A 14,893-nucleotide genomic window follows, 5' to 3' on the forward strand; every position below is an offset into this window, starting at 1 on the left:
ATTTTGGGCACATTAATTGTGTAACTGGTGGTTATTGTTAAGTACGATAGAAAAATTGAATTTCAGCAGATATTCTTTAATAACAATTTGTTAAAAACTCAGATTGAGTCTGATGTAGTAAAGAGCCTTTTTTTAAAAGTTTTTTTAAATATTTTATTTATAAATAAAATTTATAAATTTTTATAAATAACAATTATGTGTATTTTGAGATGTACCTAATTCCATTGTAACAAATACTATTGAAATATTTTTAATGGTTTCATTAACAATATCTAAACTTAACTCATCGCACAAGTGTTAGGCAGTGTACTACATATGTCATTCAAAAATTCATCCATTTTTATATCAACTTCTTTATGCACATCTATGAAGAGAAATTTCAATATTATTAAATAAGATAAAGGTTATTACAGAAGAGTTTTTCAAGTAATTGAATAATAGTACGAGGGTAAATCAATTATTATCTGCAATATAGTTATAAATTTCATTGGAATACAAATAGGAAACTTACAAGTACAGCATTTTTCAACATAGTCCCCTTGCATTTCAATGCATTTGGTCCATCGTTGCACAAGCTTCGTGATGCTGTAGAAAAGAAGGTTTTCGGTTGAGCTGCGAGCCACTAATGCACACTAATGCACCGCTTCTTTCACTGTTTCGTCCGAGGTAAATCGAGGCCCCTTAATGCCTCTTTGAGTGGACCAAACAAGTGGTTGGTAGTCAAAAGCGGCAAGATCAGGACTGTACGGAGGAAAAGCCAGTACTTCAAAGTTGAGTTTGTGGAGCGTTTCAGCAGTGTGGGCAGCAGTATGTGAACAGGCATTGTCGTATAACAACACAACATCTTTTGACAGCAGTCATCGGCGTTTGCTTCGAATTGCAGGCTTCAGCTTGGCGGTAAGCTTCTCACTGTAATGCACACTGTTTATTGTTGTGCCCTTTTCTCATAATATTCCAGTACTGGGCCTTGTGAGTCCTAAAAAACCGTAAGCATCAGTTTTCCTATGGTTGGATGGGTCTTGAACTTTTTTGCAGGGAAAATTTGGATTTTTCGATTTTGTACTCTGCCATTTACTCTCCAGCTTGTAATGATGGATCCATGTTTCGTCACCAGTGATGATTCCTTCTAAGAAGATGTCCTGTTCGTTACCATAGCGATCCAAATGTTTTTGGCAGATGTCAAAGCGCGTTTGTTTATGCAACTGTGTGAGTTTTTTGGGACCCATCTTGCACAGACTGTATGAAACCAAAGTCTGTTGTGGATGATTTCATAGGCAGAACCGTGACTAATTTGCAGATGATGTGTCACTTCATCAATAGTTACTCCTCTGTCTAAGAAAACCATGTCACATGCACGCTTAATGTTTTCCTCGTTTGTGGCGGTAAACGGTTATATGGTTCCTTCGCTGTGCATAACACTTGTGCGAACATTTTTTAATTTTTCAATCCATTTGTAGACACTCCGTTGCAGCAACACACTGTTCCCGTACTGTACTGAAAGTCTTCTATGAATTTTGGCCCCTGATACACCTTCCGACCACAAAAAATGGATCACTGAATGTTGCTCTTCTTTAGTGCAAACAGAAACCGGAGCAGCCATGGTGAACAGCAGGGCAGCGATAATGGAACTAATCTAGCAGCATCAAACCTGCACAGACATAATAACAATTAAACCACACATGCATCATCTATGCAACACGACAGTACTACAAATGTAAACAAAAACTAAATTGTGGATAATAATTGACTTAACCGCGTAATGTAAGAAAGAAAAATATTGTATTCAAGTCAGACTTTTATGATATTTATGTCCAAAAGTTTAATAAAACATTTGCTGCATGTGTTACATACAAAAATATGTAAATGTTATCATATATGTTTGCAATTAATGCTTGTAGTAAATTCAAATCTATTTATGAAACTAATATAATTTATCATAAAATGTTGAACGTGAACAAATTAATTTAAGTTTCTTACAAAACATTCTTTACATCAATACTGGTTCACTTGCATATAGGTAGATGGAATAAATTAGTGATAATGTTGATAGAATATACAATACTCTAATACTTCACATTAGCAAATTAATAATTCACATTAGCAAATGCATTATGTATTTCTTTTTACTGTCAAATAAAAAAGTATGTTCTTCCAATCTTTTTCATGTTTGCTGCTTTTTCACAATACTATTTAACTCTCGTGCATTCAGCTACACATTTTGTTATCGATTATTACTACACGTTGTGTATTTTTTATTGTGATAAACTGCTAGGTGTTTTAAAATACCTGTCAGTTTATAATTATTTTAACTAAAATAATATAAATAAAACAAACAATAAATTATAACAGGATTAGTTTGTTTTATTTTTAAAACAGACTAATCTTTATCCTGATGCATCTCACTAGGATCAGGGTCTCTGATTTATTGAGTAAAGATCCTTCATTTAAAAACACTAACTATAGATGACAGAAAAATCCAGTAACTTAATTTTTTTATAATTTTAATTTTTTTTTAGAAAGAAACTAATATTCAAACAATTTGGCTCAATGTACATGGTTTACTTGATCCTGCAGTACCTTTTACTATTCAAGATACTGATCACGGTGTAAAAGAAGGTAATGGGATTTTTAATAAGTTTTAACTTTGAAATTTTCAAACAGCCTGTCACTTGGAGAGAATGGAAATTATGGAATAATAGCTTATGAATTATTTTTTCTTTGTGGTAATTATTACCTGATTGACATTTTATTGAACTAATTGGCAAACTGCAATTCTGGTGCAGGGAATTACCAACTGGGAACATTTCATACATCACATCAAGAATGATAGATCTATTATTTCATAGATGACAAAAAGAAACTGCTCCATACTCATAGGAGGAAAAACATAATGTTCTTTCTCATAGGCTACAGTATTATGCTTTATTATACAAAAGTAGTTGTGTTGTATTATTTGATACAAGTGAATATTGTTTTTTAGGAATAACTATGAATGACATTTTTTTAATAGCAAACATTACATATTAATAATTATAAATGCATGGAAATGTCAGATTTATAATTTATTAAAATTTGGGTCAGTTGTATTTACAGCACCAAAGATCTGACAGCCCATTTTTATAACTTCAACCTAGCTGATTCTTAAAAGAAACTCAAAGATGTAGTATTGTATTTTATATATGCATTTACTTAGAGTTGGTAGGTATTTAACAGTGATGCCAAGCTATTTCAAGAGTATTCAAAGCGAAACAGCATGGTTTGATACTGTTGTATTCAGTTTGATCATCTAATGAAAATTTATCTTCTAACAAGGTGCCAAAAAAGGTTGCACTTCAGGCCAAAGAAATAACACTGTTGTTGTTTGTAGGAGTTCAATTCATGTAGTTAGCAATAGGCATCTACTAGAAAAGCTTATTGCAGCAGTTTTATCCATATTTTAGATAAAATAGTTTCTCTCCTCATCAATATCCAAACTAGGTTGTCCAGCAATCTGATGAATGAAATCAAATAACAGAAAACATCTAGCAACACAGAAAGGTGTCTTTTGAAAGTGAACAACCTTCCATAGAAGCTTAATGAACTTTGGGTTGTTTGAGAAAAGTGTGAGATGAAATCATTAAACTACCGACAAATTTCTGTACATTAATTCCCACAGTCCATTCATTAATTCATTTTTCAAGAGAACAACTTTAAAGTTTCTCTTTGAAACAAGATATCTATAATGTTATTTGTGTATCTATTATAGTAGATACACAAAAATTTATTTAAACAGTTTTATAATGTTTGAAGAAAAGTAATGATTTCAATAAAATCAGTAAAGTATAAAAGTAATTTTCTCAATAATACCAATTTATTTCATTGTCCACCTTAGTTGTTGAACATATATTTATAATTTTTTTCAAATTCTAATTTACAGATTATTATTCTGCAGCAATAGTACAGACTAAAATACTATAGACGAAAAGTAAAAACTACAATCAATAATAAGACTTACAAAACAATAGTAAAGACTATTATTGAATTTAAAATGTTGATTCTGTTCAATACAATTTAAAGTATGAACAGGCCAATGCCTGTATGTTCAGGCAATACAGGGTTCAATACCTTTATTGTTCAGAATTAGTTTTATAATGGAGAACTTAAAAAGGGTTTTCTAAAAATTAAAATATGATTTTATGAAACATTTTTCTTGATCCTAGTCAATGAACACAAGATCTGTAAAATGAGCTATATTCATTGTTAACTTTAGTGGTTAAAAAAAGAGATAAATAAAGACCTGATTTTCCCTAAATTGATCCTGTGGTTGAGTTTTTTTTGGTTAACAGCTTTTTTCTCTGCTAAAGAATGAGTGACTAATTGTTATTGTTATGTAAATCAGAAATAAATTATTTGTCTAAGTTTTCTTTTTCTTATTTCTATGAGTATTTCCATTATTATATGTCTTAATCCAATTTCCACAATATCAACATTTCAACACAATACAAGCACAATAGTAACTTGAAATGTAATTTTCATAAACAAAATGTCCAGTGTGTAAAGCAGTTACAGTAACCTATCACCAGCAATTGTAAGTTGATGTAATTCAACTGTTTTACTTTATCTTATATCCACAATGAAACATAATTAAAAAGAAATTGCTTTTTAAAACCATAGTATATTATTACACTTCATTCATTTAAATTAGAACACGTGTTTTCCCAGAAATTCAAATAATGTAATGTTTCTAAATATATGAATAAAACAAAATGTTTTATTTGTCCATCTGATAAATATGTTCAAATCTGAATTTCCAAAAGAAAAAAATATTTCTAAATGAAAGAATGATCCTGCATCCATTGCAGAGTTAGGATAGTTGAAGTTGTATACATACATATACACACCTGCATGTTACTTATGGGATGGAAAACATTTCTATCTTTATTATCATTCTGTCACATGTGTTAAAAGACCACGCATGACCACACATTTATGGGAAGGAGTTTATTTTGTTTCTTTATGTAATTGTTACTTTGATAATTTAATTAAGTGGTGCATCTGCGGCAGTTGAAGGTTAAAATTGCCATAGTTGTGATCAACAGTTTTATGAGGTATGAGAATAAGACCTTTGATATTATCAAACTCAAATTAATTTGAGGTTTTACTTTTATAACAAAACATAAAATTTTTATATATCATACATATTTTAACACCCAATATCATTAAATATTGGGTGTCAAATATTTTAATTAGTAATATATTAAATATCAAATTATTAATAATTTGATCCTAATAATATTGGGTGTTTAAAATATGTATGATATATAAAAATTTTATATATTTTAAAGTTTTAAACTTTTATTTTACTGCAGCCTAGCTTTTTAACATTTGTTTGATAAATAATTAATCAGAATTCTTCAGTGTTGGAGCGAGGCACGGGGATTGTATTTCTGTGTGCATGGTTAAGTAGTTAAGGGCTTCAAAGTAGGACAGAAAATTGAAGATGTCCAAAGAAGCCTACAGCAAAGGCCTCAGCTGAGTTAATCCGTACTGATGGAAATAACTACTGAGGCATTTACATCGTGGCATCAGAGGCCTAGCTGATGACTGTGATATATAATCAGTGTTTGAAGATCGATAAGACGACTTCTGGTAACGCCCATCAGGGTTAGGAATGGAGGGGATAGTATGGCAACTAGATTCACCACAAGGTGCCCTGATGTTTTATGAAATATTTTTAGTCCAGTATGCTTTCTGTCGATGGTGCGTCAGTTTATAATACTTTTGATGTTTTGACTTCTATGAAATATTTATTTAAAAATTGATTTCACATAGTTTTTCAGTACATAAGTGTTTTTAACCATTACATTATAGTTAATGCTTGTTCTTTAATTTGAAATTTTGATAATTTTGAACCAGGTCAGATCAGACTAGTTATATTTTAACATTGTTGGCCTACTGATACTGTCTCCCAGCCACTATTCTGTTGTTAGGTTCTAATCAAAAATGTATTCTGCCTTTGCAATCCATAGATACAGAGCTACCAATACACTCATTACAAGATAAAGGGATGAGGAACCTCTAGGCTGTTTCAGTTTGCATGAGATAAACAAAGTTGAAATACCATATGATTGTCACCAAAAATTTGTAAATAGTTACTTTTTGTTACTTTGGTTCTTGTAGTTTTATTTTATGATAAATTTCACTCTACACAAAAATAGATAAGTAAACTGTACTACTTACAAAGTTCATCTCATTTTTTACATAAATATTATAATTGTTTTTGTAGCTGTAAGTTGTATGTATAATTTCAATTTTTATACTTATGTTACAGATTTACTTATTTATATCTTCAAAAAGTCATTTCCTGAGATACATATAGCATTTAATCCAGACACACCAGATATATTTTCAAGGTAGGAATGTTTGCTAGTATAATTTATCATGTGCTGAATAATTATAAGTAAAGCCAATTTTTATTTGAAATAAAAAATTATTCATTCTTTGAATCTTTCTTGTATTTTTGGATTCTTATTGTCCATGATACCTCGCAATAAAAAAAAATCTGATGTAGATAACACACATGACGTCCTTATACGCTTTTAAATTACATATATACATTGTTTTTTTTAAATGAAAAGTGCATAAAATTTTATTTCATTAATAACTACTGATATTTTATCTTTTTTTTTAAAATTAAAATTGTACATTTTTTTACAATCAGAGGTTAATAATTATGTTTAAATTAAAGAAAAAAAAAGTTAAAAAAAAATAAAGGAGATGAAGTTTGATTCAAACCGATGTGCCTTCCCCTTTTAAAATCCAAATATTTCATTGATTAAAATTTAACTAACTCCGGAACTATTGAAAATAATTACTACTTATCATGTATCGTTGAATAGCTCTCAATGAGAGCTTATTACTGCAGTAAGAAAAAGTCCAAAATCTAGATTTTTGGATTTTGGGCTTTTTTGGACACTTTTGATTCAGTTGATTGGAATCAAAAGAGAAGGTGCACAACTAGATATTTAAAACAGACCTAAATCCAGAATTTCAACATCCTATGACTAATCATTTTTGAGTTAGATGAGATACATACATATGTACAGACGCCATGCCAAAACTAGTCAAAATGGATTCAGGGATGGTCAAAATTGATATTTCCATTGAAATCTGTAAACTGAAATTTTTCATGATCACACTTTGTACAAGGAAGTAAAAAATTATTACACGTTTCTGAAGAGTATACAAAATCATGAATTTGTACAAAGATGTGTTTCATGTAAATTGACTAGTCCCACTTGCTAGTGGGACTAGTCCCACTAGCAAGATTTACACTTTTCCCACTAGCAAGATCCTCTTTCTAGACAGAGGATCAAATTAGTTAAATTATTTATAAACTAATGTAGAAAATATGACCCTTATATTTTTTTCAACCTAACTTTCTATAATGAAGGAGCGATTAAAATGTTTAATTAAAAAAAAATTGCAAAAAGATTAATACGTACTGGCATACAAAGACTTTAAGATATTTTATTATTAACCTAATATTTTTTTGTTTGACAATAATACCTCTTTAATTTTCCCCTCATTACATCAAGTAAGATTAAATTTTAAATACAGTTGCATTCATTTGAATACAGGAAAGATTGAACAGAATTTTCAGTATCACTGAAAAATTAATCACTTGCTTATCGCAGTTAAATTTCCCACCCTTGAGTCAATATATTGAAACAACTGCATGTACCTGAGCTGTTATATCCCAACAAAGGTGAGTTCTATTAAAACATTTGGTTGCAGTCCTGGATCCATTTTCGTTACAGGCTCCGTACAGGTTAAATCTATTACTTTTAAATTCTTGAAATTTTTCTTTCATTTTTAAATTTAGTCAATATAGTTTACAAAAGCTACAAGATTTAAAGCTAACATTTTTCTGTGCATTCTGAAAAGCATATTGTTCAAATAAAGCCACTTCCTAATTACTCCAAAACATTCTCATTTCAGCTCTTATTTTGTTGTTATGCTGTCACCATACGTCTTCTTTGTTTTTTAAAATAAATTATTTTTTACTTTGTTTCCTAAGAAGTCATAAACTTTGATAAAACTGTCTGTGGAATACATCTGTTATATTCACGTGATTTCTTTTTCTGCTGTTAAAGTAACAACAAAAAATTGAATCTTCATTCAAACTACGATAAATTCTGCTCACTCTAAGCAGTAAACAACAGTTTGTGTTTCAGTTTCTTCCCTTCCTAGAACACACATAATTATTTCATGTTTGAGCCAGCAGCCAGCAGTGTCCATAATAATCAGTGACATTACACTATGTAGTGTTCATTAAAACTGTTACAACTACAGGTTAGTTGTGTAAATGAAGTCCAGTCTCATTTTCTGGCTACTAAAGTCATGATTAAAGGATACAAATCGTAACTCGTGCACTTTTTATATTAACCCTTAAGATCTGATAAAAAGGCCTCTCACTACCACCAAAATTTTATTATGCAATCTTTCATTTCCAAAATGTTATTAATTTGAAATTTTACAAGTGTTTTCTGATCTACAGCTTATAATCTTGTGGATTTTTATTTTCCTTGTTACTGATATAAGAAAAAAAAGAGAGAAGACAATTGCATAACTAATCACAATAAATTAATAGCATATTATTATGTTTATTTTTTAAACAACGATTTTCTTTACTTACGCATTTAAATTAGTTGATACCTGTTTACTTTAGGCTAGCATCTTAATTATTTGATGTCAGCTGATACAAATGTTTATAGAAAAAATGGTTTATGGAAAAAATTCTTCATGAAAATTGTCAAAAAAAGATCTGTAATTACACTTTGATACCAAGATGTTAGATCATGTTACAGTCTTAGGCTCAGTTGTTATTATGACAATATAAAATGATTGTTATTTAGTGAATTAGGTAAGGTATTTATTTGATTTATATTATTAGTGATTCACAGTTAGGCAGTCTGATTTTTTTTTAACAAATCTTTATAAAAAAATTGATGCTGTTTTTTTTGTGTATCCTAGTCGCTTAAAGAAGTTTATTTTTTTGTTAGTAGACTACAAGGGTGGGTGAAAAGTTCCAGCCAGAAGAAACAAAATTTTTCTGGGTACATTTTGATTTATAATCACTGTTAAAGTCTGTACACTTAGTCCAGCATTCCAGAAGAGTGCTTATGCCAGATTAGTATGTTTATTTATCCAAATCTTTAAAATAATTACCTGCAGCAGTAGTAACTTCATTATTGGTTAAAAATCTCTTCCCCAAGCCATCTTTTATGTTACTAAACAAGTGATAGTCACTGGAAGTCAGATCAGGTAAGTGTGGAGGGTGTTGGAGCAATTTGAACTGTAATTCATTGATGTTTGCCTGTGCAGTAACTGAAGTATGAGCTGAAGCAAGTCTTGATAGAAAAGAGCTTTTTGTTTTGCCAAATGCAATCATTTTCCTTAATTTCATCGCTGAGATGGCAATAGGGTTGCATAATATTTGCCATTTATTATTTCACACTTTTTAAAATAATCTGAAAATTATTCCACGTACATCCCAAAAAACAGTTGTCATACCTCTTTTGCATGAAAAGTTGTCGTTTTTTTTTTTTTTTGGAACAGGTTGACCTTTTCCAACCCATTGTTTTGACTGCTGTTTTGTCACGGGAGTGTAATGATGAACCCAAGTCTCATCAAACATCACAAATTGACATAAAAATTCCTCTGAATTGTGCCAAAATGTTTTTTTCAGTACTGTTTTTGTTGGGCATATGCAAACACAGCATCCATCTAGCCCACAGCTTGTTCATACCCAAATGTTCATGCAAAATATCATCATCCATTCTGTTGACATGCCTACAGACTCTGATAACTCTTGCACTGTCACTCATTGATTTCCAAAATGATTTTATGCACTTTTTCCATCATTTCTGACAGTCACTTCAGAAGGGCATCAACTGCATGGTTTATTGCTAGTGCGTGTATGATCCCTTGTAAACTCTGCGACCCACTGTTTAACTGTTGTACTTAATGGAGAAGATTCTCCCAATGTCATATCAAGCTGTTCTGTAATTTCCTTTGCACTTAAGCCTTTCATAAAAAAGTATGTAATCACTGCATGAATTTCCAGATTTTTCCATTTTAAAAAAAAATCATGATTCTCCACTTTGACAGACTAAATACTATACTATGTGATGCAACCAAACTCTTAGTAAACTAGTAAAGAATGGAATCATACGATGCCATTGAGAAATTAACCATACTAACACCATCTGTGTGTGAGGCCCAGAACTTTTCACTCCACCCTCTACATTAATAGGTAGATTATCAAAATAGAATATTTTAACATTTAATAATTTATTCCAAATCAACATGAATCGTGAATGTAATAATTTTGGTCATAGTAAGATAATTTAATTTTAACAAACACTCTTAAGTTGTTTAATTGAAAATAAAATTCAAGAATGATAAAAGAACGTTCTTTGGCAAGAGTGGTAATTGCTATCTTAGTTGTTTACATCTGTAACATGTGAAAGAATAGAATCCTAGAACATAAAAGGTTATAAAGTAAGGGTAGTATCATCTAATGTTCAGGAAATGAGTTTTTTAAATTTTGTTTTATAATGAAACCATGTTTAATTTACTGATTTTGAGTTAGCATGTCTTTAATGTCAGTTTACAGCCCTTTAGTATCCCACTGTCGATTGAAATATGTATGCACATTTTAGCGTTGGTTAAAGTACATAGTTAACTGAAAAAAAATAATTATTTTTATTGAGAGCTAGAATATTAAACATTTAAAATTACCACCATGGTGAAATTAGCCATAGAAAAATTTTTTTAGCCCCATAAATGACAGCTGTAGTTAAAAATGTTGCTAAATATAAACTTTTTTTTTTATGTTCCCTTATGAAAGTAATAGAACGCAAAAATTCCATAGGGTAGTTTTTCTGCACAATTTAATGTAATTGTTATAGGTTCAATTCAAATAAATTGCAACTCAGATTAATACAGAAAAGAACAAGCTTTAATATTCCGTAAAACTCAATGTTTTTCTATCAAATTATTTATATTAGCAAGTTTCTATGCATTTTACAGTAATTTAATTTTGATAAGAAAGATGTTTAGATCTTGATGTTACAGAACTGTTGTTTTATGAAAGGGCTGGTAATACTGCAGTATAGAGTAAAATGTTTTTGAGTTTAACTTTCATTTTATAATGCTAATTTTTATTTCTATTCTTAGTTTTCTTTCCATTTTCATTAGCTTTTAATTTTTGTTTTTTTGATTGTGTTATTTATTAATTCCTGATACTTCCATGACAGAATATATTGAGACATTTTAATTATTATGTTATGAACTAAAAAAAGCAGAAAATATCTGTTTTACTTAACAAATGTATTTGTTTTAGAAGCTTTTCAGTGGTACCATCATTTTCAGAACAAAACAGTTAATACATTTTTACATATTGTTAAAAATATTATATATTTAAAAATTATTTAAAATCAAATAAGTTTTAAAAATTAACAAGTGTACCAAAAGGATGATGATCTCTTAAATACTTAAAATTTTACTTAGAAAATGATTAATAAACTATACAATTATTTAAAAAATATTTTACAATAATTAAAAAAAATATAATATAATATTTACTTTTAATTTAATGTATCTTCTAATTTTTCTAATCTGTTTATAGGATTGGCTCAGGAGGCATTAAATTAACTACTGTTGATGGAATTTTATCAGCAGCTTCTAAAGCAGCAAATTTGTGGAATAAGTTTGGTTCTTTTAAGCGTTCATCTATCCTGTCTGCTGCTGCAGTAGAATTACTCAATCAGAAAACACTGTTCCTTACTGACATATTGTAAGCTTTGAAAAAAATAACTGTTTTATGATGAAGACAATCAATTTATTTAGATTTATTTTGTTAAAACTTATTGGTGTAAAGCTTTTTAAAGGTTTGTTTACTTTCTTGTGAATATTTTACCAGCAGATTGAAGGTTTAGCATTTATTTGGCTGCATGGATGCTGCAAAATGATTTGTTTTTTTTTTTTTTGAGTTATTTAATTATGCATATTAAGGATGCCAATCACAAACATATGTCATTCATATTTACAAGAGATATTTCTAAAACAAAAGTTTTAAATAAATGGCACAATTTCACCAAAATGAAAACTTTTATTTTTATTATTTTTTTATAGTCTCGATTTAGTCCTTACATAGTTAATTTTTATGATAAAATTTTTTTTTCCACATGAATGATACAAATCTTATCACAGAAACTGGAAGTTTATAACCCATGAACAAAGGTTTTAGATAAAGTTAAACAAAGGTGGGTAACGGCCACCTTTGTGTAAGATTATATGTGAGAAATTAGTTGTAGGTAAGGGAGCAGTAAACAGCTATCTGCAAAAGCAAACCAACATCAGATTATGCTAACTTTATAAGAAAATATTCTCTTGGTATACATTTAAAAAGCTGTGACTAATATCATTGTTGATAATCTGTGGTTATGGTTTTTACAGGAATACCAGTTATCGGACCATTATTTTTGAAAAACATCTTAATTTTACACTTCCAAATTGAAAACAGAGGAACCTTTTCTGGGCTAAGGGATGGATGGCTTTTACTCAAAAAAAAAAAATTCATTCTAAAAAAACTTAAAATTTTCATAGACTTTCTCTTTTAATAAGCCCATATATATATATATATATATATATATATATATATATATATACAAAATTGTAATCCTCCCAGTCTGCTACCTTGACTTAAAAAAAAAATTATTTTCACAGATCCAATACAAGCTGAGAAATCACTAGCTTTGCAATGAGATTTAGTTTTGAAGACATGCAGATACTTTTCACCTGCCAGAGGTAGGCATTGTCTGAGCTCCCCTGTGCTTTACTGCCTGCTCCACTCGCCAGCAATTTTGCCCAGTCTTCAACACATTCTTTATTTGTCTTCAAGCTCTGATCTAATCCTTTAATTCAAAGTTTCAGCTAATAAAGCTTGCTTTTACATGTTGCACAGGTTTTTTTTACTTTTGTTCCACTTCTCCTAGTTTATCCATTAACAACCATCAACTTTGACATATTAATAACTGTGGACCTAGTGAACAAATCTAAATGCAACAAAGCTTGAAATGACTGTTAACTTGTATATTTTTGTTGTGGTACTCCAGGTTTGATAATAGTCTTGAAAAGCTGTAGGAAATCTGTTTATTTATAAGGTGAAAAAATTCTTGGTTTATAATAAAATTCAGTGTTTGTTAAAATGAAAAAATTACCAATTAAAATCATAGCAGAAGTTTAGGTGAAAAATCAGTTTAAAAAATTTGCTTGTCTCATGCAGTTTCTGTTTGCTTCTGGGAATGTTTGCTAAAAAAAAAAAAAAAGTATAATTATAATACATCCTTAATTAACAAAACAAATTTGTTATGCTAAAAATATTTAAGAGATTTTGGAAATTAGATATGGTTATTTGTAATTGATTGAAATACTCAAAACTCAATTGTTTTAACTGATATTGAATGTATATTATAGACACTTCAAATTAATACTAATTTTGATCCATTTTTTTTTTTACCAATATCTACAATTTGATTTCACACCAGTGTCATTATGTAGAAAATTTTTTAAAAAACAAATTTTGTCCTCTAAAATAAACTGATAATCCAATATTTTTTTAGATAAATTTCATAAAAACTGCAAAATAAATGTTTGTTTTTGCAACCTTTTTTGTGCCATTTGTTCATAACTTTTTTGACTCTACTTTTTACATGTCTAAACCCTTCTAGTATTGTTTCTAATATTATTCTGCAGTGATTAAAAAATTTTTATTACACCTCTTCATATCCAAATTCAAGCACTTATAAAATTTAATAATCTTGAACTATTTAAATTCTATATTTTCCAGTTCTTTGCAGGCTAGTTAAAAGTGTATTGTATTTGAATTTATGTTAACTTTAGTATTATTTTATCATAAATATTTTATTCAGTTTTATGTTTTAATATTTTTGACTTGTGGGAAAATTACTAATACAACTGTGTATTAAAAAATAAATAGATAATAGAATGTTAGATAAATTTATATTTATCAGAATTTTCATTGTGTGGTAACATTTTTTTATTTATTTTAGTTTGGCACAATCGGATGATGGGATAGTGGAGTCTCTGGTTGAGTTCATGTTGAATATTTGTTCTGCTATTCAAAATTCAGATACTGCAGTTAACTCTGCCAATGGAGATTCAGTACTAATAAGTAGCAAAAAGCGTGGAGTTATTCTTCTTCATGTTCAAGGATTTAAAAATACTCTTGTATTGCTAGAACTTATTACATCATTCATTGCCTATGGAAATTCATTAATTATTATAACAGATGAAGATGAAGAAATTAATAAGTTTTATGATGTGCTAAACTATTGCAGTTTTCCATTGAATGTTATAAACATTATTAAAAATAAAACATCATCTAATGAAGCTGAACATAATGAAATAATACCAAGTTCAGAAGTTTTAACAGTAAATGCATTTATTTCTAAGAGCGTTTGGCTCGTCAAATGAAATTATCTTTTTAGTAATTCTGATTTGTTACGTGGTATTTATGTTCTTTTTAAAAATTGTTTTTTTTTAAAGTTGTATCCTAAAATTGTTAAAAAATAAAAAGTTTTATTTTTCTCTTGTCAACTATTTTCCTATTTAGATTGAGTGTTTATGTAGCTTGAAGATATTTTCTTATATTAATATATTAATAAAGTTTTTGATGACAACATAAATTGTAATATTTTTTTTGTTGCTGTATCTCTTCTTCTCCAATAAAAAGCATGGTGTAGTGGTTTGTTTGCTCTATATGCTCACATTTTTATTTTTATCACCATGGCAACAGAAATATAATAAGTAAAAATTACTAATC

At 29.0% G+C, this 14,893-nt stretch overlaps 1 protein-coding gene across 2 annotated transcripts in view; it reads left to right on the forward strand.

The window, feature by feature from the left end:
• Positions 1-14,750, forward strand: part of LOC142333005 (uncharacterized) — a 69,501-nt gene extending 54,751 nt beyond the window's left edge. For both annotated transcript variants that reach the window (XM_075379780.1, XM_075379773.1), the window contains exons 9-12: positions 2,517-2,616; positions 6,311-6,392; positions 11,675-11,842; positions 14,121-14,750. In XM_075379780.1, the coding sequence (XP_075235895.1) occupies positions 2,517-2,616; positions 6,311-6,392; positions 11,675-11,842; positions 14,121-14,544 (774 nt within the window). In that variant the 3' untranslated portion in view covers positions 14,545-14,750. The remainder of the gene's footprint in view (positions 1-2,516; positions 2,617-6,310; positions 6,393-11,674; positions 11,843-14,120) is intronic.
• Positions 14,751-14,893: the final 143 nt, after the last annotated feature.

The sequence above is a fragment of the Lycorma delicatula genome, chromosome 1, assembly GCF_047948215.1.
Source record: "Lycorma delicatula isolate Av1 chromosome 1, ASM4794821v1, whole genome shotgun sequence".
In the NCBI taxonomy this organism is placed as follows: Eukaryota; Metazoa; Arthropoda; class Insecta; order Hemiptera; family Fulgoridae; genus Lycorma; species Lycorma delicatula.